The 23,086-nt window shown below is 44.0% G+C and overlaps 1 protein-coding gene across 11 annotated transcripts in view; it reads right to left on the bottom strand.

Annotated features, from left to right (window-relative positions):
- The window catches only part of NTM (neurotrimin), a 907,778-nt gene that overhangs the window by 89,062 nt on the left and 795,630 nt on the right, over nucleotides 1-23,086 (bottom strand). For all 11 annotated transcript variants that reach the window (XM_070272994.1, XM_005611723.4, XM_070272992.1 and 8 more), the window contains one exon: nucleotides 21,364-21,489. In XM_070272994.1, coding sequence (XP_070129095.1) covers nucleotides 21,364-21,489 — 126 coding nt within the window. The remainder of the gene's footprint in view (nucleotides 1-21,363; nucleotides 21,490-23,086) is intronic.

The raw sequence follows: 23,086 nt of genomic DNA, 5'->3' as shown, positions 1-23,086 counted from the left end.
GAGGATGCCACTGAGCACCACGGCGGATGTTTGTCAACCACACCTCGGTGTTCAATGGACTACACATGCAAAGGCGAACATTACTTAGTTGCAAGCTTTCCCAGGGCATTCACTTTAAAAACCCTAATGATGAGATCATAAGCAGGCCCATATAGCATTTGGGAACTCTCTCAGGAAATCCACCCAACACTGGACTCTGTCAGCTTTCTCCCTCTGGGAACAACTAGGGAATGTCACGACTCTGACTTCAGCTAAAACAGAATCTTACGATCATATGAAGCTCTATGAATCACAGGCAAGGCGGAAATAAACGAAGAAATCCAGGCTTCGTCGTAGGTGAGAACTGGTCTCACATACGGCATATGTGCATGTTTTGGTATTTCCCCTAAGATCCATCCTTCTAATTCAATGTCTTGTGTCTTCAAACATATCTTACTAGAATTTAAAATTGAAAATGCATTTATAAAGCTGAAGTTCATGACAATAAAATTGTTGCAAGAACATATTAAACATTTTGAAAAGTAGAAGAGTTTTAAAGAAGAATATAAATAACACTGTACTTCCAACAGTTAGCAATAACCACGAATTAATTTTCTGATATAAAACTTGGGATTCACTTTTGAAAATGAGTGACAGGATTTCAAAGTCCATCTCAATAGAAAAGAAATCTCTTTGACAGAATGATGCTTTTCTCTCTTCGGTCAAATTATTATTATTATTATAATGTGCAAAGTATTTTTGAAACTATGAAATCATAATGATGGGATTCTGAAAGACTGTTCATCTTGGAGATGCCTGAGGGATTCAAAAGGAATGTAATAAATTGAGTAGAGCACATACGACCATGATCATCCAGGAAACGTAAGGCCTGTCACCTCTGCTTCACAAATAATAAAGTCAGTGCTACAGACACATTTCAGACAGAATCAGGGAGGAGGGGCTGGCGCTGGCGATGGGCAAATACGGGTGTGAAACCAGACGAGCTGAAGAATCTGCAATGACACGGGATGGTTGGAAGGTACTGATTTAATGAAAACATGCTTCTCCCTGAAGATGGTGCCCGCTGTTAAGACGACTAGTGAAGGCAGGTTCAGAAGCTACCACAAGATACTGTGTGAAAAAGAAAGACAGCAACAACATCTGAACAAACTTCCCCAGGGGCACAACCAGAATCAACACCAGATCAGAGAGCATGTTTTCAGCTGACAAGTTCAAAGATCCTGGGCTAGTGCTGCATTTTTGTGAAACCCCAGAAAAAAGTGACTCTCCAAAAGGCAAAGTGGGTAGAGTACAGAGTAGTTTGAAAATCAGGGAAGTACTCTTCTGGGGCCAGGCAAATAAGTATCTTGTGGTAGCAGAGGACAACGTTGGTAACCAAGGTTAGATATAGGTGTCAGGTGGAGCTTAACATCTGTGAGCCAGAGAGGAGCCCTCAAGGAATGGCACGGAGCCACTCTTGGAAAGACAGAGAAGTGGGTTTCGAATGTATATGAGAACTACCATAATTGCAGGTTCACAGAAGGATGAGAAAGAGAACCAAGGAAGAGAGTTTAGATGAAAAAAGAATTTTAATAGTAGCAAGCAGAACTGTCAAGAGTCAGTCTTCGTGTAGCAAACTTCTTCCCTAAAGGACCAGATAATAAATACTTTAGGTTTTGTAGGACATATGGTCTAGTCGCAACTACTCAACTCTGACACTATAAGAAAAAAGCAGCCATAAGCAAATGGATGTGGCCCTTTTCTCATAAAACTTTGTTTTATGTTCTCATAAAACATTTTAATTTCAAATAATTTTCACATCATGAAATATTCTTCTTTAATTTTTTTCAACCATTTACAAAGGTAAAATTCCTTCTGAACCCACAGATTGTTCAAACCCAGCTGGCAGGTTGGACCTGGCCCCCGGCTGTAGTCTGCCGATCCTTGGCGTCATGATACAGGGCAAAGAGAACCAGCGCTGGCTTCGAGGGCCTAAATCCTTCGGAAGTCCAAGATGCCAGCCCAACTCTGAAACTAGGACCATTGTAAATCTTCCTTTGGCCCTGGGATCTCCCTTTTCATTTCTGTTCTCCACGGTTGTGCCTATTGTTCTGCTCTTTTTAAACATGTTCCATATTCAAGTCTTCTCACTCACTTGGGCTACATTCTAAGTAGCATTTGTGAAACGCTTAAGTGAACTTTCAAATTAATTATGCTACATAAATAAATGTAAGACTTAACAAAGATAATGGGGACAAATGATAATTGCTGCTGTTATAACAACGGTCATAAACAATGGTTACATCATTTGCTTTTTGAGTTTGTGTTACAAAAATGTGAAAACATCTTTGTCTGAGAAGATTGCCCCGTACTGGGTTCACATGTCTCCTCCTTGTCTTCCTGACTTTCTTGACATTGCCCTGGAGAATAGGCATGATTAATACAGAACTTTTAATGAAGGACAATGCACATAATGTTTCCATGTTTATAAAACATGTGCAATTAGGATAGCTAATCTCCATATTCTGATCCTATTTTTCAGATGAGGTAGTGGAGGCTCAGAGAAGTTAATTGATTTGTTGAGGGTCACCCACTTAGTAACTGGCAGAGCAAAGACTCAAACTAAGTGTCCTGACATAATGCTCTTGACTTTCCAGTATCCCCTGCCACCCCTCTCATCACACGTGACCCCAGGATGTCAGGTGGGCATCTGTGTGTTGAAGGTTTTCCTTTCCCGAGTAGAGGCCAGAGGCAACCGAGCCTCATTACTGAAGAGGCGTGCCTCACAGGATGGCCTGGTCGCCTGCTCCGCTTCTCCAATGTGCCTCAGTCGAAGAGTTATCAAGGAATACCAGATCACCACTTGCCAGCTTTGCAACACACTCTTTCCTTTCTTTTCTCCTTTTCTTTCTTCCCCCTAATGCTTCCCAACATGGTGTACATCATCAGATGGTGAAAGAACTTACATTTGCCCCTCTGAGCACTTGGCAAGCACCGCCCTTCCTTTATTCGCACAGTGGGAAGTTTATAGTCAGTATGAGTTGCAACAGCTCTAAAAGGCTGACTTCTCAGCACTCCCCAGCTGCGGAACTCTCTGAGGCGAGACACGGGTGAGGCGACAACAACACAACGTGAGATTTTAATTCCCTTTTGTATCTGACTTGTATCTTGAAAGAGACACTGCTGTGACCCTCCTGGCCCTCTCTCACTTTGCCTCCAACTCACTCAGCAGCCATGGCGCTCGGGGAGGGCAGCACATGGGCCTCCTCCTACTAGGCTGCCCTATCAATTAGCTGGGCCGAGAAGAGGGTTTTCCTTTTAAAAGGCACATGGAAACATCCTCCAAGCCGATGCATAAGTATCACATGAGGACAGCAGCGAGCACCTGGTATCAAGTCCTGTGGCAGCACCAACCCTATGCCCAAGCTACTTTTGTTCAGAGTGGTAATGCTGGAGGCTCTTTGTCAGGCCTCCCATCCCTGAAGACTGGTATCCCAGCTGATAGCTACATGCACTTAATTTAATACGGATAGAATCTTGCTTACAGAGAAATGACAAGAACACATCCCAGTTCAAGGCTAGATCATTAAATGCCCGGTTAAGCATCTGTTTAAAGTAGAAATAATGATTTTCTATTTGTGTTTTCGTTTGTTAAAACCTAGAACAAAACATTACTTTTGGTTAAATTTCAGTCACTTTCTGCTATTTTAATTAAACTTCTTATCCAAATCAGATGTGGCTAATTTTAAACTTATTTTTTTGTAGCCGAAAGAAAGGATGGTAAGGAGACAATTAGCAGTCAGTCATTCAGTATCTCCATTCAACAGACATTCATTAGGATCCTCTGATGTCCACTAGGAAACTTAAGAGGCTGTAGGTTTGACTCAGGGGGAAACTGAGGCTCTGCAACAGCTGTGAAAAGGAAATGGTATCCCTTGCGCCAAGAGGGCATATAAAATAGTATAGGCCAGACTCTATCAGATGAAATGAGGTGTGGTGCAAAGGCACAGGAGCTGGACATCCAAATCTTACTTGTCACATGTGAGCTATGACACCTCACTCAAGTGTTATAAGCAGCCTGTTCCTTTTTAAAAATAAGAGAAGATGCTATCATCAAGGACAAGCATGATTACACATTCTAATGCTCACTGTTTGCACCACCTTTGATGCCACACACCCATGACAAATGTTCATTGAGCATTTATTTTATACCAGGCACAGGGCATGCATTTCCATGTGTTATCTCATGTAAAACTCACATACGTCCAGAATATGCATCCTATCGTGATGCTCACTTTACAGGTGACATGAAGATGACTTAGGCTCACAGAGGGCAGGCCATGTGGTCAAGGGGACACTGTAAGAAAGTGATATAATCAGAACTCAAGTCTTGAAAGTGTGCCATGTCATGCCTCTGCATAGGCTCAGGCCCCATGGAACCACCCATGCCCGTGAAAGACAGCAGGCCGATGTCCACAAACAGACCTAGAAAGCGAGGTTCAGTTTTCAGCTCTATCTCTTACTAGCTACTCGACCTTCAGCAAGTTATTAACATCTCTGTGCTTCAGTTTCCTCATTTGTCAAATATGGATAATAATAGTCTCCAAACTCATAGTGTTGTTCCAAAGATCAAATGAGCTGACATAGGTAAAATGCTGACATACAATAAGAACACTATAGGCCTTTGATACTATTGTTTTTACCACATTTATTAACCTTATAAGCACATCTCTCTCCAAGCCCCTTGTAATCAAATGAGAAGACCTGTCAACTCTTAGGCCTGAGCTTTTTCTGACTTAAAAGCTGTACTTTCTTAGAGGCGGCTGCTAAGTAACTTATTTGTGTTCCATTGTCATTTTCTGAAAATCAGCATAGACATAGAGCTGTAATTAACCTTTTATTGGGATTCTCCCACACAGGTTAAATGACTTGCTCAAAGCAGCACAGAGTCAATGACAGTAGTTGGAAAGGCTGCTGCTCTCCTGCCTATATTGTGATAGATAAGAGTAGCTACTGGAATAGTGGAGTTATTAGACATAGAATAAGGAGGGCAAAGGAGGACAAATGGCTACCGGAATGACATGCCAAGACCTGCCATTTATTCTTTACCACCAATAGTGCTGGCAACTATTCACTTTAGATGGCTTGGCTACTCTCATCCCCAGAGCTTTGGTTTGGGCTATATAATATGATATGATAGATAGTAGGGCATTGTGAATCAAAACATTGTCATGTGTTCAGACCTAGTCTGACACGCAATTTAGCAGCCAAATTTCCTTTGGAAATTGCAGACTTTCCTAATGTGGGTTTTCTCATCTGTAAAATAAGGTTATTAGCAGTGCTAACTTAATCTGGTTGTTAGAGAATCAAATGAAAATATTTTAATATTTACAAGTGGTATAAAAATATAAACTATTTGAATTATAGCAAAAAAAAAAAAGATTATCTGACTTAGCCACCCCTTCGGTAGCTGGGTTGATTCATCTTGATTTTTGCTATCAATAATAAAACAGGACAATAGTAAGCAATAGAGTAATGGGTTCAGGGTAGGGACTCTTGCAACCAAAATGCTGTTAAGTCTTGGCCAAAAGAGCAGTAACAACACCTATGTCATAAGGTTGTCTTAAAGAGTTCATACATGTAAAACATTGAGAAAAGTGCCTAGAACATAGCCAACCTACAATAAAAATATTAGCAGCTATGGTCTTGATGATAATGAAGAGGAGGAGGAGAAGGATATGATAATGGTAGTGACGACGACTATCCCTCTTTCAATCTCCTCCTTTTCATATGGAGAGAATTTAACCATTTCAGGCTGCTGCTATTTTTCTAATTACTGCCATTTGCATTCTCAGGCACAACACCACTTGCTCTTAGCCCAAGAAGTCAGGCTTGCCAAGTGATCGTAGGGTACCTTACTGCTGTCTGCAGGATGACAATGAAGTAGGGCTCTCAGCAAGAGGTCCTTATAACCATGACAACATGAGCAGCACCACTCTACTGAGGATGTCATTGCCATGACAACACCTGAGTGACCAAAATCAAGAGGCCTAGGAAAGTGCTGTGATAAAGAGAGAAAACGTATCAACACACGGAAGACTGTGACTATTCAAGAGCAGAACAGGGACTGGTCAGGCTGCACTCTTGAAAGCAACGCGAAGGGAAGCAAAATGATGTTGAAGAAAACATTGTGGGCACACTCACTAAATTGCCCTGAATGCTCAAGGGCCATAAGAAACAGAGGTACAGAGAGGGATAAAAGCAATTCCCTCCCATCCTTCCATCTTATACACTGTGCCTTATTAATCAAGGATTTTTCCTCTCAGAGGAAAGAAGTGCCTGTGGGGTAATGGGGACAATGAGAACGGGTTTGTTAGGACTCTGAGGAGAAACGGTTTGGATAGACACTCAGGTTCTACCTGGAAGCCAGGATTAGCTGCAGAAGATGTCAGCACCTGTCCCAGTGGGAATTTCTTCCAGGTTGGTGAGCTCTCCTCCATCTCTAATATTCTAGACTAAACACTAAGATTCTCTGCTTCCTCTATCCTGCCTGAGCTAGACTCAGCCACACTGGGGCAGCACGGATGTTTGCAGAATTTCCAGGACGTAGATCTTTATAGATCTATAATTGCCCAAAACAACTATCTCTCCTAAAACAGCACTTGTGCTGTGTTTGTCTGCGCTTCTAGGGTATTTAGTTGGCCTTCCGCTTCCATCCCCTTTGGAGCCTGCTCTAGGCACGGAGGAGGCTTCACCTGGATAACTATCTGTGGCCAGGAGAGGTGGCTACCCCAGGCTAACTCGGTTCTTGCTCTGGTTTGGAGGAAAAGAAGAATTCAGATACCCCTGCTCCAGCTGAGTATCTGGTCATTGAGTACCAACTATAAAGGACATTGAGAACTTCTGCCCTGGTCTCTAAGGAGGGGTTGGAGGATAACAGAAATCATCCTCGGTATCCATGCCCCTTCTCATGGGTTGTTTCACACTCCAAGCAATGTTTCCTACAAGTGCTTCAACCAGTGGAAACCTCGCTAGACCTCACAACAGGTAGTCTCACCTCCAGACGATATTTCTCAGAGTCAGAGTCAGTTGCTTTAGCAACATGGCGACTTTGGCTCCAAATTCCCAGAGCACTCAAAATTTCTTTAAAATTTTGAGGTCTCTTGGCTGAAGATAAAAATGTATAGGTTGTTCAACAAGCAGAGAACAGTCTTGGCTAATTCCTTCTTTTATTTCATCTGAGGAAGAGAGACAAGTAACAATGACTGAGGAATGGCCAAAGGAATCCAGGCTACAGATGAGACTCCTCCAACCACTAACACCATATTCTGTTACCCTTTATGGCAAAACTTCTCAAAAAAGTTTATTACTCTCTCCACTTCTTCAACCCATTCTCTCCCTTTCCAGTTAATCTTTTGTCTACCATCTTTCACCAGAACCTTCACGCCACTGTCTCATATAAGTGCATTTTGTCAATTCTCAGGCCTCATCTCCCTTCACTTCTGAGAACACTTGTGCTATAAATCATGCCCTCCTTTTATGAAGTGCTCTCTTCACTCGGCTTTCAGATTTCCTTTGCAACTCTCTGGCCACTTCCTCACAATCATCTTTGCTGCATCCTCCTCCTCTTCTTGACACTTAAATAGTGGAATGCCCCAAGACCCAGTCCACACAACTCTCTTGCATCTGTCTTCACTCTGTTGTTGGTGATAGCCAGCCTCATGGCTCTCAAGACCATATGAATGCTGATGATAGCTAGATTTATTTTTCTAGTCCTTGTAACCTTGCATAGCCAACTATCTACTCAACACTTCCACTTGTATATCTAAAGTACCAAGCTCCTTATTTTCCGCTACAAGCCTGCTCTTCTTGAAGTTCTTGATAGCAGGAAATGATATCACTAGTCACCAGTGGCACAGACCACAAATCTTAGAGTCACCCTTGATCTCTAACTCTTTCTCACAACCCCCATCTAATAAATCAGCAAACCTTGTCAGCTTTAATTTCAGAACATATTCCAGATTAAGCACAAACTTACTATATTCAGCCCTACCACTATAGTCCGTGACATCATCATTTCTTGATGGACTAAAGTAACAGCATCCTAACTAGTATCTCGATTGCTACCCTTATGCACTCCCCACCTTGACCCCATCTTTCTTTTAAAGCAGTTAAAATGGCCCTTTAAAAACATTTATTAAATCATTTCACTCTCCTGCCTAAAATTTGCCAGTGTTTTTTATTGGAACAAATGCCAAAATTTTTAACATGGTTTTCAAGACAGTACATAATCTGACTCTTGGCTTTCTTTACATCATCCTATGTCACTTCTCTTTGTGTCAACATTCTTACTATTCCTTATATACACCAAACATATTCTTAACTCATGGGCTTTGGACTTTTGGGTACTTCTGCCTGGAAACCTTCTCCTGATATGTCCCATTCACCTCGCATTTCACTCAGGTCTCTAGGTCTCTTCTCAGGCTTACTCTCAACACTCCACCTAAAGGAGCATCACCTATCACTTTTTACTCCATCTCTGTTTCATTTTGCTCCAAAACACTATCTCTCCCTGACATTAGGTTACATATTTATTTATTAAATGTAACCTATACTCCCACACTGCAGCTCCATGGGGCAAAGGCTTTGAATGCTGTGTTCACCGCACAGGCAGCACCTAGATATGCACTGTCATGTTTTAGGTACTCAATAAATATCTGTTGAATAAAAGATGATTCATTCTGCCTATTTATCATATCTCTGCTGTACTCTATCATTTCTGTTCAATCTAATAAATCCTGATTCTCTAAAAAATAAATAAATAAGTCTGAAGTCGTTACAATCATTTTTGGACTAAAGGTAGCTAACCCACATAGATCAAATAGGCAGAAATAAATCAGACACTAAATAGTACCTAATTTCCTACCTATTGCCACATGGGAGAAAAGCTAGACAGATAATCTGCAGTCCCCCAAAACAGGCAGTAGGGGAGGTCAAACCAGATGTGTGGGAGTCCTTGTCAGCTTAGTCCCCACCTTCACACCCACCCCACATTAAACACATTACCAGATTCTATCCTTTTGGCCTCTACATATCTCTAAACTCCATACTGTATTCTCTACTCTTGCCATCTCATGATCTCTGACCTTGACCTAGAGGTCAGTCTCCTTGCTCTGGATCACAAGAAGGCTTGACATTGCCAACAGCGTCACAACCCCACCTTCAGGCTCAGAAAGAAAAGGGAGTTCTATCCCTTACCACAGATACAGGCTGCAGCTCAAACCTGTGGATGTGGTTTCACTGTCTTCCACTGGGGACCACTGGGACTGAGTCCACTGTGCCTCACACCCCTCACTGGTGGGCTGACCACGCACCGCATTGTGTAACACCCCCGCCCAACGCCATCAACGCCCTGCAGCTCTTTCATTCCTCTTTCTCCCCACCTTCCAAGTCTGATCACTGTGCCCTCTGGAACGCTCACAATATGAGCAAAATCCTCCCCTAGGCCCTGAGCCTCTAGGCTGAGCATTCCCTGAACTGCCTTTATTAGTTAAAACCCAGCTGTTTCCTGAGGCCAGTGCTTCTTAGGTAGCTCTCTGAAGAAACTGCTGGGTTGTTTGCTTTGGCATCCGGAGGTTGGGACATGGTCCTCCTGACTCGTCACTTGGAGACTACTCCTCTTTCACACTTTCATTGAAAACCCCTGTTCCTTTGAAGCCCTTGCCCTTTGGCAATGTTGCATGTACACTTCCTCTTCTTTGCTGCCAGTGACTGATGTCCCAAACTCTTCATGATTCTATGAGGGCTTTCACAGTTGGCTCACACCCCGACTTGTCACTAACTTGGGCCACTAACTGGGGTGACTTCAATGTCCCCTCATGATTTGTCAGACACAGGGACTGGACCCCTCTTCTCCCTGGACCTTCTTCTCTGTCTCAGCTGTCTCAGCCATCACTAGCACTGTCATTGGCCTGAGCATGTCATTCTCGGGAACCTGAAATCGCTAAGTAAGGGACCACAATTTCTGACTGGAACCTCATCACTTTCAAGCGTGCTTCTTCAACTACTCACACTATAAGCCCACACTTGCTTTATTCGCTCATTCATTAAACAAATACTTATTGAATGTCTATAATTTGATAGGCACCATGCTAAGCACTGGTGCACACAGTGTTAGGAAAAGCATGCCCTTATGTAGCTTCTAGTCTATGGAGAGGAAGGCAGATACTAAATAAATTGGTAGCCACATGGCCTGCTTGATGATCCTTGGCCATGCCGAGTGTGTCCTGAGGGCCTCTGCATGCCGTTAGCTCTGCCATGAATGCTTCTGCTGGAGTTATCCAAATGTCTCCTTCCCCAACTTCTATGGGGTATCTTCTTAATGAACCCATCCCCTACATACAGTTTTTAAGATTATAACCCCAAACACATGCCTGATAATCTCTTCGCCTCTTATCTTGATTAATTTTTACACAATAATTACCATATAACACATTATAAGGTTTACTTATCGATGGACTTATTTCCTGTCTCTCCCTCCAGAATATAAGCTCTGTGAGGCCAGTGATTTTATCTGCTTTGTCGTTTGTATGTTTCCAATGCCTGGGATAGTTGCCTATTGCACAGTAGGTGATCAATAAGTGATTATTGAGTAAATAAATGAATTAATGTATGAACAATCAAAACTGTTTTGCTGAGGAGTTTTTCTGGGGCCAAGTCCACGTCACCTTCTCTGCTTAAGTCCTTTTCTGGAATGGTGTGTGACAGAATAAATAAATCAACCGAGGGAGAAAGCCATTTGTCTTTCTCTATCATGCAGATGACTGGCCACATATCTTCAACCACAGTGACCTCAGTGAACCATTGCATAAAGGGCAAAGCAGTGATGCGAGGAATTAGAGAAGGAATACAAGGCCTCCTGGGCTGCAGATTAGTTAAACAGGAGGAGTCCTGAATCCATTATGGAGGAATGATAAAGTCCAATGTCATTCTTTTTAACTCTCCCTTAGAAGAGAAAAGAGGGATTTGTTTTTCGGTGCAAAGGGAAGGGGGAAGTAGAGAGGAGTCAGCCTCTGCTGGAGAGAAACAAGGTGGCAAGATGATCCTCCTAGGGAAAGAAGGGCTACAACTTCCTGACCCCAAATTCCAAGGCAATGAACAGACTGACTGTGCAGTAGTGTTTGGAGAACCTGCACGGCTGAGCCAGGAGGGAGGCTGGAGCCTGATCTCAGAGGAACTGAATTGATATTCTGCTCATTCCTCTCCAACTGTCCTGGCTCCAGTAGGAAAAGCATTTTATACCACTAGGAAGATGAAGTATGCCAAATACCACAAGGACACGTAGTGAAACTAAATGGAGTCAGACAATGAAAACATACCCTGGAATCCCACAATTTCTTTTCATATCTAAAGTTGTTAAAGTATAAAACAACCTAATAATGACAACCAAAGCAGAAGACATATCATTGTGTGAGTGAATGATAGTATTTAACATGAGGAGACAATAAACCAAGTCAGAGAGGAGCAGCATCACTGCCATGCTGCATGGTCCAGGTGGAGGTGAGAGGGAAGAGACTGTTAAGTCATAAAGCCTGGCTCAGTGGGAGGAAGAGAACTCACTGGAGAACTGAGGAGAGGTCAATCCTCCATGCGGGGGCTCTGTCCTCTGCTCACAGGTATTCACGCAAAGAGCCACGGAAGGAGCCTGACATCACTGGGGAGGATGGCATGCTGTGGCCAAGTGCAGTGCCCGACCTGGAGTCCAGTTTCTGGACAAGAGTATGGAGGAATTTGCAAGAATACCTTGAGAAAGTGGACAGCCCAAGGACCCTAGGCCCTGGGTTGGCACGAGGTCTGAAACCAGAGAATTGACATGTCCCAGAGATCTAGAAGCAGCAAAGGGTCAGAAAGCAGGCAGGAAATCAATATGCATTAAGAATATGGATCTTGGAGTCAAAAAGACTAAGATTTGAATTTCACCTTGGCCATTTGATGTTTATGGGCAAAGTATCCTCTGAAATCTCCATTTCCTTTGTGCTAAAATGAAAATAATGTCTACTTATTAGGGCATTTGTGGGCATTGAGTGAAACAACGTATGTGAAGCAGAGTGCCCAGCATGTAGCAAATGCTGTCCAGCAGGATCCTCAAACTTGAGCGTGCAACACATCACCTGTGGGATTGTTAAAATGCAGATTTCTAGGTGCCACCCTAGGTCTAGGATATAAAGCAAATGGTGTTGATGCTTTGGGCCAGGGATCCCCCTTTATAATGGCACTATATAGCACAGCGGTTAAGTGCCAGTCTTCTGGAGACACTGCCAGGGGCTGGATTTCAGCTCTGCAGCAGGAGCTGTGTGACCTTGGCCCATTTACCTGACCTCTCTCAGCCTCAGTTCTCTTACAGTTAAAGCAGGCTAATCACAGGACCTGTCTCACGCTGCTATTGTGAAGAATACACACCACTATGGTAAATGTTTAGAAGAGTGCCTAGCATGTTTTTAAGCATCCACAAACTCTTAGTTATTGTTACTATCGGATGATAGAGACTCTGGTTGCAATTTAGACTCAAGGGCAAAATCAGTCATCACAGGTTGAGACAAGATTCAAGATCCAAAGTAGGTGCAAAGTCAGAACTACATATTCAAGTCCTAGTGACAAGGCCAATTTGAATAGAAGCTTTCTCCCAGCTCTCCCGGCAGTTCTTCTTGGAGCCCAGACATGGAACGCCTGAAGCCTTTAGCTGATCTGCAGGGGTGTGACGAGGAGGAGGTTACTGTGGTTGTGGTGGGTGGTGAGGTCCTGCTGAGGCCCTTCTGGGACTCCCTGTAGAGCTGCCTGTTATGGGTGTTCGTCAGCGACAGGATCTCCTGGCCTGGAGGGGCTGCCATTTTAACAAGCCTCTGCACCTCACTGAGCCGGGGCTGGTTAGCATCTGTAGGGAAGATGATACAATCTCCTTGCTTTTATGCTTCCTTTTTTGTTCCATCAAAAGAGTTCTGCATGGTAACGGTCACCAAGTACAGGCATAAATAGCCTAAGACTCAGGAGAGTGTAGGGGAGGATGCTGTTAGCAATGTCTGAATTCAGCAGATGTCTGATTCTACATTTTTCAAGGGTTTTAAAATAATTGGGTAAAACCACAAACAGTGTCTGTGGTATGCACTCCTGCCCTTGGTTTCTAGACCGAGGCTTGATTTCATATGTTCTCAATTCAGACACATTGAACTCATTAATTTCCCCACTAGTCTTTTTATGATTTTTCTCTTCTTTGAAGTGAGAAGCTGTACAGCTATAATATTGCTTTAAACCAGATCATAAATATTAAACTTACAAAAACCCTTATTGACATTGGCAAATTTTACCCTAACTGCATCTATCTAGCTGTAATTTTACAGTTAAAGAGAATTACGGAGTTAAAGAATGATCTATACATGTCTTCCTCCGCTTTCTTTTTTCCCACCTTGGTCTGCACGGCTGCGTTTAAACCGTTTGGCTCACTTTGCCCCACACCTGAGGTTGTGCCACTGGTTTTCTTTATCATAATAAATCGCTTTCTCTGTCTAGGTTGGGCCTGATGCCTAATACCGTATGCTTTGCTGCTTCTCTGGACAGGAGATCTGCCACTTTCCATTATGGTGCAATTATTTTTTTCTCCCACCGTCAATGACCACTGTGATATCTTTTGCAATAGCAATTACTTGGCCCTCCTGGGATGGCTACTTGCAGTACTCTGGGAATTTTAATCCAGCACCTCTGTTAATTAGAAAATGGTGGGAGTGAGGAGGGGGCTGACTACGCATATTTGAATGTCCATCCATTCTGGCAACTGACCGACTTTGGGCTTTTGGAAGGATTCAACCTTTTCAGAGGAAAGAACTTAATTTCCTCTCCATTTGTTCTCGTCACATGGGTGGGTATGAAGAGGAGGGACCTGGCCGAGGCAGCGAAGGGTGACGTCGATGGGCACCTCCTGTGCGTTGTCACAGGACTGGTTGCTCTGATTGCCAAGCACTTTTAATTCTGGCCACATCCATGTTAGGAAGGCATCATTTTCTCTACTTTGCAGATGAAGAGTCTAAGGCTTGGTCCTGGGGGCAGACCAGAGGGAAGAGCCTTTTCTTAAGAATCCCTTTGATTGGTTTGGGAAACATGAGATGACGGACAGATGTGAAGAGATGAAACTCCTGTATCTGACCCTTTACTCCCTAAAATTGATTTTGTTTTAAATTATGCACCAGAAAGGCTTAATTTTCAAAAGAGAGGAAAAATACTCCATCTAGGGGTATTGGATACTTTGTTCAAAAATCACTTGTAGGGCCAATAATCATCTGGTGCTGTACCAGGCACTGAGGATAAAACAAGACCATGTAAGGACTGTTCCTGCCCTCCCTGAGCCCCAGGACAGGGGGAGGACCTCAGGAGCCTTCGAGTAACTGCAAGAATTGCCATCGATAGAAATGTGTGCAAAGTGCTGTGGGATCTGAGAGGAAGAGGTGACTCATTTGACTGAAGAAAGTCAGCAAACATTTTCACACCAGTAGCATTTGGGCATGGTTTCAAAACAAGAGTAGAACTCTATCCAAAAGGTGTGGGATGATGACCTAGGGAGAACAGATGGCATGTGCAAAGGTGAGGATGCTAAGTATGTGGTGAATGTCAAGTTGTTAGTGTGACTACAGTGTGTGGGGCAATCGGGGTCCAGGACCAAATCATGAAAACTCTATGTGTCATGCCAAGAAGCAAGAAGAAAATTAATAAAGAAGTGCACCTTTGGAGAGGTTTTTCACTACCCTAGCACGACCCAGCTGGTGAGTAGTAGAAGGGAATTCAAATCCAGTTGAACCTGCCCTCAAAGCCCATCTATCAGGCTGCCTCCACTCATGGAAATGGAGTCATTGCAGGTGGCCAAAGCCACGAAGAAGGGCCAGGCATTCTGTAAAGCTCAGAACTGCCCAGGCTTGAGCCTGAAGCAGAAGAATGGATGAGCTGGAAAATTCACACCCGCCCTCAGGAAGCAGATACATAGAGCAGACACACTGGCCATTTCCACAGCCCACATCTGGTATGAAACAACAGAGAGAAAGGCTCCCGCTCCTAATTGCCTCTCCTGGATTCTAACACTCCAGCAGAATGTAGGCAGGCAGCTGGCCACTCAGTAGGTCCGCTGGGCAGGGAGCAAAAAGACACAGATCCCAAGGCCACACTCCTCCCTCCGTTCCTTTTCCCACACTGTTCCTTGGGAACTTAGGTGATTTCCTGGTTTCAGAGCTCAGAAGCCATGACTAGAGAGTTAATTTAGTCATTGACTTTCCCCTGGGCTTACTGCAGACAAGATTTACAGCCTGTATCGATTAATTACAGGCCACCCCAACCAAAACGAGATTCCAAGAGTTGTCCAAAATGGGCATAGATAGAGATCTTTTAGAAATATCTTTCTCTTTCCTTGTTTTTTTTGGTCCTCTCCTGCTGGGTGCTTACCATCTGTGGGTAAGGTGATGCCTTTAGTTCCATTTTGTCCTCCTTCCCTCCCATCCCGGGCTCTTCTTTGCTGGAGAAGTTTTTCTCATCTGCCATCCTAATGATCTCTCTGCCACACGGGGCCCCTGATGCTGGTGCTGACAGGCTGCTCATTAGTGCCAGGGTGCTGCAGTCAGCCGATGGCACGCCAGAGCTCCGCTCCTGACACTTTTTCACAGAGCTGTCACCGAAGTCATGGCGCACGCCAGCTCTGGTTGAACTCAAGCTGTGATACCTCCAGTGCCAATTAGTGCTTCAGTGTCCTGCTTGGCTGGGGAGGAAGGCCTGTCAGTGCTGACAAATGGGAAAATAGGTGGGCGTGTGGCAAGGGGAGGGCTCAGGGCACTGGCAAGTACAAGAGCTCCTGTTCGAGGGTCTCTTTGTCCTCACCAACTGGTGCCTTTTGAAACCGAGAAACAAGGGCCAGGACAGCCAACTGCCCACTGGGCCTCTTCTCACACGGCAGGAGAACTGAGCTGGGAAGGGAAGAGATTTGGCCTCTGAGAAAGGTTGCTCAGTCCTACGAGTACGGCTGTGGAGGGCATGCAGAATGGCCCACCCCATGCTGCAGAGAGAGAAAGCTTCCATAACATGGGCTTGATTTGGAACTCAGTGGACATATGGTCCTCTCTAATTCTGCCCCCATGGCCTCTGTGTGGCCCTGAGAAAGAACAACCAATCAATCTCTATCCCACCTCAATTCACACACTGTGGGCGGGGGTAGGGGGAGATTTTTAAATAATATTTCTCTTTTTTGTACTGATTTCTTTCTTTATATTTTTTTATTTTCTTAACCCATGAGGAACAGCAAATGTTTTGTATACTGTTGAATGAACTCTCCCTGGCAACATCCAGGATTATTTTACAAAGCTGTTGGCAATCACTGAGAGTTTAGGCACAGGTAGGGCTGGGGACAGTAAGTCACCAAAAGGATGAGGTTCCCCAGAAGGGCCAGATGAAGAGAAGGTCAGAGAAACACACACATCAGGGGAGTGATTGCAGTGAGGCAGCGATGAAGGCAGAAGGGAGCTCACAGAAGACCCACCTTCAGAGTCACTTGTGAGCCTTCTCAACTTTTGCAAAAGAAAACTTCAGAAGAAGTCTCTCCAGGTGGAAGTTGAGCCCTGCCACATCAGGTTCCTCATGAGGAGAACTTCAGGAAAGGCTAGAAGATTCTGTGAAGGCCACAGAAAATGTCCTAGAGACTCGCTAGCAGAGTTGCAGCAGAACACATGACAGGTCTGGACTGCGACATCAAAGTAGAGGAGAATTCCTTAAGGAAGTTGAAGTCTTTGAACTGGGAGAACAGGCAAGCCCCTCTGGGGCACTGGCAAATATAAGTGCTTGTTCACTGAATCAGCAAACATTTCTTAGATGCTTTCTTAGGTGTTGGCATTGATTGTGCTAGGAGGTGAAGAATCAAAGACAAGTGAGACACAGGCCCTGGTCTCAAAGAACTCATGAATCAGAAACCAGGACATCTCGACGAGCAGGTCACTGGATCTTTCTGAGCTGGAGTCAATATCTGGGGAAAAGGTGTTCTTTCAGGAGACTCGGTGAGGTTTTTATTTTCAGTGTTTTGCTTGATGGGAGAAAGGAGCAGTGCCCACCTCAGGTGCACCCAAGAGGGGAGCTCCATTAGGACCCTCAGTGATCCCTGATTCCACATGGACGGTGGAACCAGCACACCAGTGGCCAGACTCTTACCTTCACTTGAGTTTCATGTTGGGCTCCCAGAAATGTGCCAGTAAGGAACCTCAGCCTTCTCTCTAAAGCTGTTACAATCCAACAGAAGCTGAGACATAAAACTTGGGCTTTGAGGATACTTTTCTATGAGAGTGAGATCCTAAAAAGCATCATTTAGGATACACTGAAAGAGATAGTACTTCTGTTTACTTAGGGCAGTCTTAGAAGAATAGAGAGCATTAAAGGCATTCTTTTGGAGATAGAAAGACTAGAACTTAAGGGCTATGCTGAAATAAATTCTTGCCTAGACAAGGACAAAAGAAGAGGCACAGGGTCATGAACGGGAAGTGTGTCTAGAGGCACGCGTCGGCCCACGGGGGGTACTTCAGCACCTGAGATAGAACATTAACACTTACGTGGAATTTGGTGAGAGGCTATACAACATTCACGCAGATTGAGGTGGCATTTCTGTGTAAGACAGTGAAATGGGGGCTCTTCCTCATGAAAATATCAAGGCCTGTGCAGGTGCATGCAACAGGTGTACACTCCAAAACAGGTGTGCAGAATGAGGGCAGGTATCTTTATCAAGCTAGTGCACTTTCTCCCTGAACTCTGTGGCACAGTAATTTCAGGAAGGGAACTAAGAAGACACACCCTCAGTAACAATAAGTGAAAATCTACTTTTCATGATCAACAGCAGTGCCGAGAGGTAGCTTGGGAGGCCTTACTATCCCTCCACCTTGGATATGGACAACTGACATTTTCCTCATCTAGTGTAAAGTGCTAGGCAGACAACCTCACAAGCAAGGCCCCTCCATCCCCCTTCTTACCAGATGGTAACTCCTAGCTTCTGTATATCAAAATGCGTGAGCCACCGCTGCTAAAATGGTGGTTAACACTGTTGTACTTCTTTTCCACACAAAAGGTGATCAAGACTACAAACATACATTCTAAGGAGGTTTATAGAAGTTTATTGCAAGTAGCACCATATGACTTACGGTGGAGGAAACTAGAATTTTTCAGAAATGTACAGAACAAACGGATCAGTCTGGAGAGAGAAAACGCAGTGAAGCCATCAGGGCTGCCAAAAGTGCTTAGCCTCCATCAGCTATCCATTCGAGGATTTAATGGGTGTGTAAGTAAGAATGATCTTGGCTGAAACATGATCTACCTGCACAGAATGAGACAAAAGATAACAATAGCTCTCTGCCTTTGGAGCCTTTGTGAAGGTGTGGCATATCTTTTTCTCCAAGGAACCCCAAGCCTGTCCCAACTGATTTAAAATAAGCACCTTTTTGGAAATATTTAGGTGGGAAAGACGAAGGTCTGACTGCTAAGGGTCTCTAGCTTCAGCTCAGATTTGGCAGTAGTCCAGTGACATCTCTGATCTCCAAATAATCAGTCACTGGGCAAACGGCCCCCTGGTGAGCCCTAGGCGATTAGTTACTGCTTGGCGTGTCTCATCAGTTTAATCTGGGCGAGATAATCTGGACCAGGGATCTGGAAAAGCTGTTCATCTAAATTACTCTAATCCACAGGTAGGTTCTCATTACCCTGCCCCTCTCCCCTTGATCCATCTTCTGTTTCCATAGCAGCTGAAACCCCAGGAAAATGCAAGCATCTGGCCCAGGCTCAGGTAAAGTCCCCTGGGGGAACGAGTCTGCTCGATGGTCACGAAAGAGAGAAAAGGACTTTAGGGCACACGGTAGGCATGCATTTCAGCAAGATGACGGAAGAGGGCTCCAAAGCAGAGGTGAGACAAAAGGAACTGAGGAGAGGAAAGAGAGGGAGAAAATAAAAAGAAAAGAAAACGTAGAAAGAAATGCAATTAAAGTGGAAACATTTAGGCTGTAAGAGAAAGGGAAAGTGAAGAACAAAAAAAGAAAGCATAAAAGGGCAAGACAAAACGAGAAAATGTATGGAGGAGAAGGAAAAAAAGGACCCAGACTAGGACAAAGAGCAGAAGGCTGGGGAAGGCAATGAGAAAAGACATCAAACAGGAGACAGAGGGAGACCTGTGAGAGGCAGGGGCACAGTGCCTCTTGACGGAAGGTGAAGTGGGTGTCCCTGGGATGATGAATGTCTGCAGATGCTAAAGGCACAGACCACCCTGGCATCCGATACTACTGGGACTCTGCAGTAAGCAGTGATGAACGGTGTGCACCATGGACTTAGAAAGTCTGTCCATTTGGATGGCCCCTCCTTCGCATGTGCCCTAGGGCCACAATACATCACTAATCATCACATGCACAGCTGTAGCCTTCTCTCAGAGTTTAGGTCAGTCCACATGTGAAGGTCATTTCAAATCAAGAGATGGGTAGACATGTGAGTAGCTCTCTCTGATCCCCTTGCTCATCAGGAATGGTGGCATGGGGCAGCTGCCGGGAATTTAGGCCAAACACATTGAAAATCTCATGTCTTCTCTGAGAACCTCTTGGAGGGCAAACTGACACTATCTGAGAGAGAGAATTTGGTATTTAGGGCCCATTCATTGCCCTAAACTTATTTTTTGAAATGTCCCAGTGCAGAGCAGACACTGTAATGCTCTGTCACCCTCAGGAATGAAGGACGTCTAGCCAGTGGGTGGACATGCGGCTAGTGGACAGCCCTCAGATGCCACCCTTTATGGGGATTGTCTCATGGGAAGAGAGAGGCCTGGCCCAAGGTCATAGCCCTTCTGAGGACAGCCCAAATTCAGGGACTGACCACTGTGCTGATATAGAAGGCTAGCCCCCTCACCTCAACAGAGGACATGTCTGAAAGGTCATCCTAGCTTCAGAACTCCCCACAGGGTCAGCTGAGATGTTCCACTGGACTGCACCGCAACTCAGCTCCTCCTTCTGCCTACCTGGCTTCCTTCCCTTCCCTTCCCTTCCCTTCCAAAGGGTTGATCCCAAGAGCACCTTGAACAAACTTCTTGCATTCCAGTCACCTTCTCAGGGTCTGCCTTTGGGGGACACACCGTGCAACACCAAGCAAACAGCCACCACTATGGTTCCTTTAGAATCTTTAATCCTGCACTATCAACAATACACATACCTTCATACATACATGCATACATACATATATATAAATACCTACATAAACATATTTCACATTAACTGGCAATAAGTAATGAATTAAGAATTGTTATTCGTGTCTCTGCTCAAAATCACCTTTTCAAAGGCCTTCCTTGACCAAACCTCTTGTCCTTCTGTCAATGTATGCTGGTCTATTTCCTCATCCTTATCACCACCTGTTATATTGTATATTCATTCCTTTTGTCATTTTTCTCGTAAGAAGGTAAACTCGTGAGAGCAGGAACTTATATGTTTTGGTTTATTGCTTAAAATAAACAATAAACCTAGTTTATTGTTTAATATAAATATAAATAAACAATAACATATTATATATTTTGTATATATAAAATATACAAATAATATAAACAATATCCCCAGTACTTAGAAGAGTGCCTGGATTATTGTAAGCACTCAGTAAATATTTAAGAACAAACAAAATAGTTTAAGGCACCCTGCATAAAATCTAGCTTAATGGTAAATGACATCTTGCCTTGAATTCTAAATGTTTAACGTTCAATCCACGAAAACACAAAACAATACTTACTCTGGTCTACAAAACAGCTAGACATGTAGACAAAGTAAACTTTCCACTTTAGGCGCACATTAAGTTCTATTTGTTACCTAGGATTAATCAGAGTAAAACAACAACAAAACCACAAAACAACTAATAGACTAGAGACGAGATGTTTGGCCATGCTGAAGGAGTACGGAGGTGGAAATTTTCCCTTTAGGAATGTGGCCATTCAAAGCTCTCATTCACCATCGTGTGTCAGTGTTTCCTACCTCTTAAAACACCAGCGGGACGAGGCCACCAAAGCTGACCATCGCCTCATCAAACCCGAGTAGTAACTTCACTCAGAGCCTCTTGCCACCACTTCATCCAGAAACAATTGGGATCAATTTCCCAGGGATTGGAGAGATCCTCAAATATGATTTCTAAAACTTCATAGGATATACCTATCTTGCAGAGAACACCAAAATTCTCTGCAAAGCCATGAGTATGTTGTTATCAAACTCCTAAAAATGTAGGAGCCTTTAGACTAAATCACCATAACCTCCTAGTCGTGACCAATAATTCTCCCATGTCCTCTCAAGACACGATACACCAAATTGCTTCTCTTACCTTTGGGGGAGATGTGTCTCCAGGTAACCGTAGGCTCTGGTCTGCCTGTTGCTATGCAGGTGAGGCTGATATTGTTCCCTTCATTAATGGAGATATCTGAAGAAATCTCTACAATTTTGGGAGATACTGTGGAGACAAAACAGGTAGAAGGAAAATTAAAATCCTGCTGAAATATTTTTTTGTTGTTTTAAAATGGTAGGTGGCAGAATAGCCAGAGACTGAAATTCATAGGAATTACAGAAGTAAATCATGAGAAATTAGAGGAATTACCTTAAACATGAAAGAAATATCTTCCCTTGAATTTAGCTTCTATTCCCTCCTATTTAATCACAAAGTCAGGGAGTCGGAATGGGAATGGATTCCACTGCAAAACTGCATACCTATTCTCCCAGCCTCCACCCTCCTCCTGTCTCCTCTCTCATCCCCACCCGTGTCCGACACATATCCACGAGGCATTCTCCACACTGCATTCAGAGTCGTCTTTATACAATGCAGTTGTGATCATATCACATCTCTGCCTAAACACCTCCAATTGCTCCTTATTGCCTACCTGATAATATCCAAGCTCCTATCCTAGCACCCCAGGCCGTTCAGAATCACCCGTCAACCTATGCTGCCACTGTCATTCCCAGTGACTGCACCTCTACTTACTCCGCTTTCCATCCGCAACACATCACGTCCTTCCTAGTCATCATGTGCTTGGGATCTCTACTGTTCTTCACGTCCTTCTTGGAAAACTATCAGTCATCCTTTAAGGTTCAAATCAAATGCCACTTTGTTGCAGCTTTTCCTACCCCTACTCCTCTCGCCCTCCTGCATAGCTCAAAATGACTGCTCCTCCTCATCTGTGTTCCCAGAGTACATAACACACGACTGATGAACCGTCAAAAGGAACATCATTTAGCCTTAACACACTTGGCGTCTTTCTCTTTCTATACTCTAAATTAATCCCCACAAAACGGGGAGGGGTTCATTCTAATTGGTAAATTTGGGAGCAGGGCTCCCTCTGCACTTCCTTCGTCCTTTGTTTTGGAACCAGGCATCCCCTAGGAAGCCTACATTCTGCTGTGTTCCTCCTCGTGCACGTTTCACAGGGGCCGCATCCCATGGTGACGGGTATATCCAGCAACACAATTGCATTTGCTTGCGTGCACCCGTCTCGATCTGGGGTGCAGCATTAGAAGCTCGTTGCTGCACATCTACACCTAATCGTCCAGTATCATCTTTACCACCAGCGAGTGTGATATTTGGTTCCTGTGTGACTATTCATTTGTCTTGTCTGCCAATTGGCTTATAAAGTAAGGGTGCTATTTTGGGGGCCCCCAAACTCCAATTCTTGGCATTTCTCTTACTATGTTACAGTTATTTGCTTGGTATCTCTCACCCACTCGACCACAAGCTTTTTGATGGCCTGAGCCATGGCTTACTTATATTTATACCCATAGTAAAAGAACAATAAATATTTATATGATGGATTTATAATGGTTGTTCAAGGGAACCACTTTTCCAACCTGCTAAATGTTTGTAAAACCTCAGAATTGCATCAACACATGTCATTTCAATTTTACTGACACTGGTTTTGTCACATTAGTTCTTCGCAAATAAAGTGGCCCCTCCATCAGGCTCTCTCAGTGGTCTTCCTGTTCGGTTCTTTCCTTGAAAAAGTACTCCTCTGAGCCACCAGTGTGCAGTTTCAGGACACAGCATCCATCCAGTCCACAGT

Source organism: Equus caballus, chromosome 7, assembly GCF_041296265.1.
Source record: "Equus caballus isolate H_3958 breed thoroughbred chromosome 7, TB-T2T, whole genome shotgun sequence".
In the NCBI taxonomy this organism is placed as follows: domain Eukaryota; kingdom Metazoa; phylum Chordata; class Mammalia; order Perissodactyla; family Equidae; genus Equus; species Equus caballus.
Note: the sequence above shows the minus strand (reverse complement) of the source record. Positions and strands in the feature narration are given on the sequence as shown.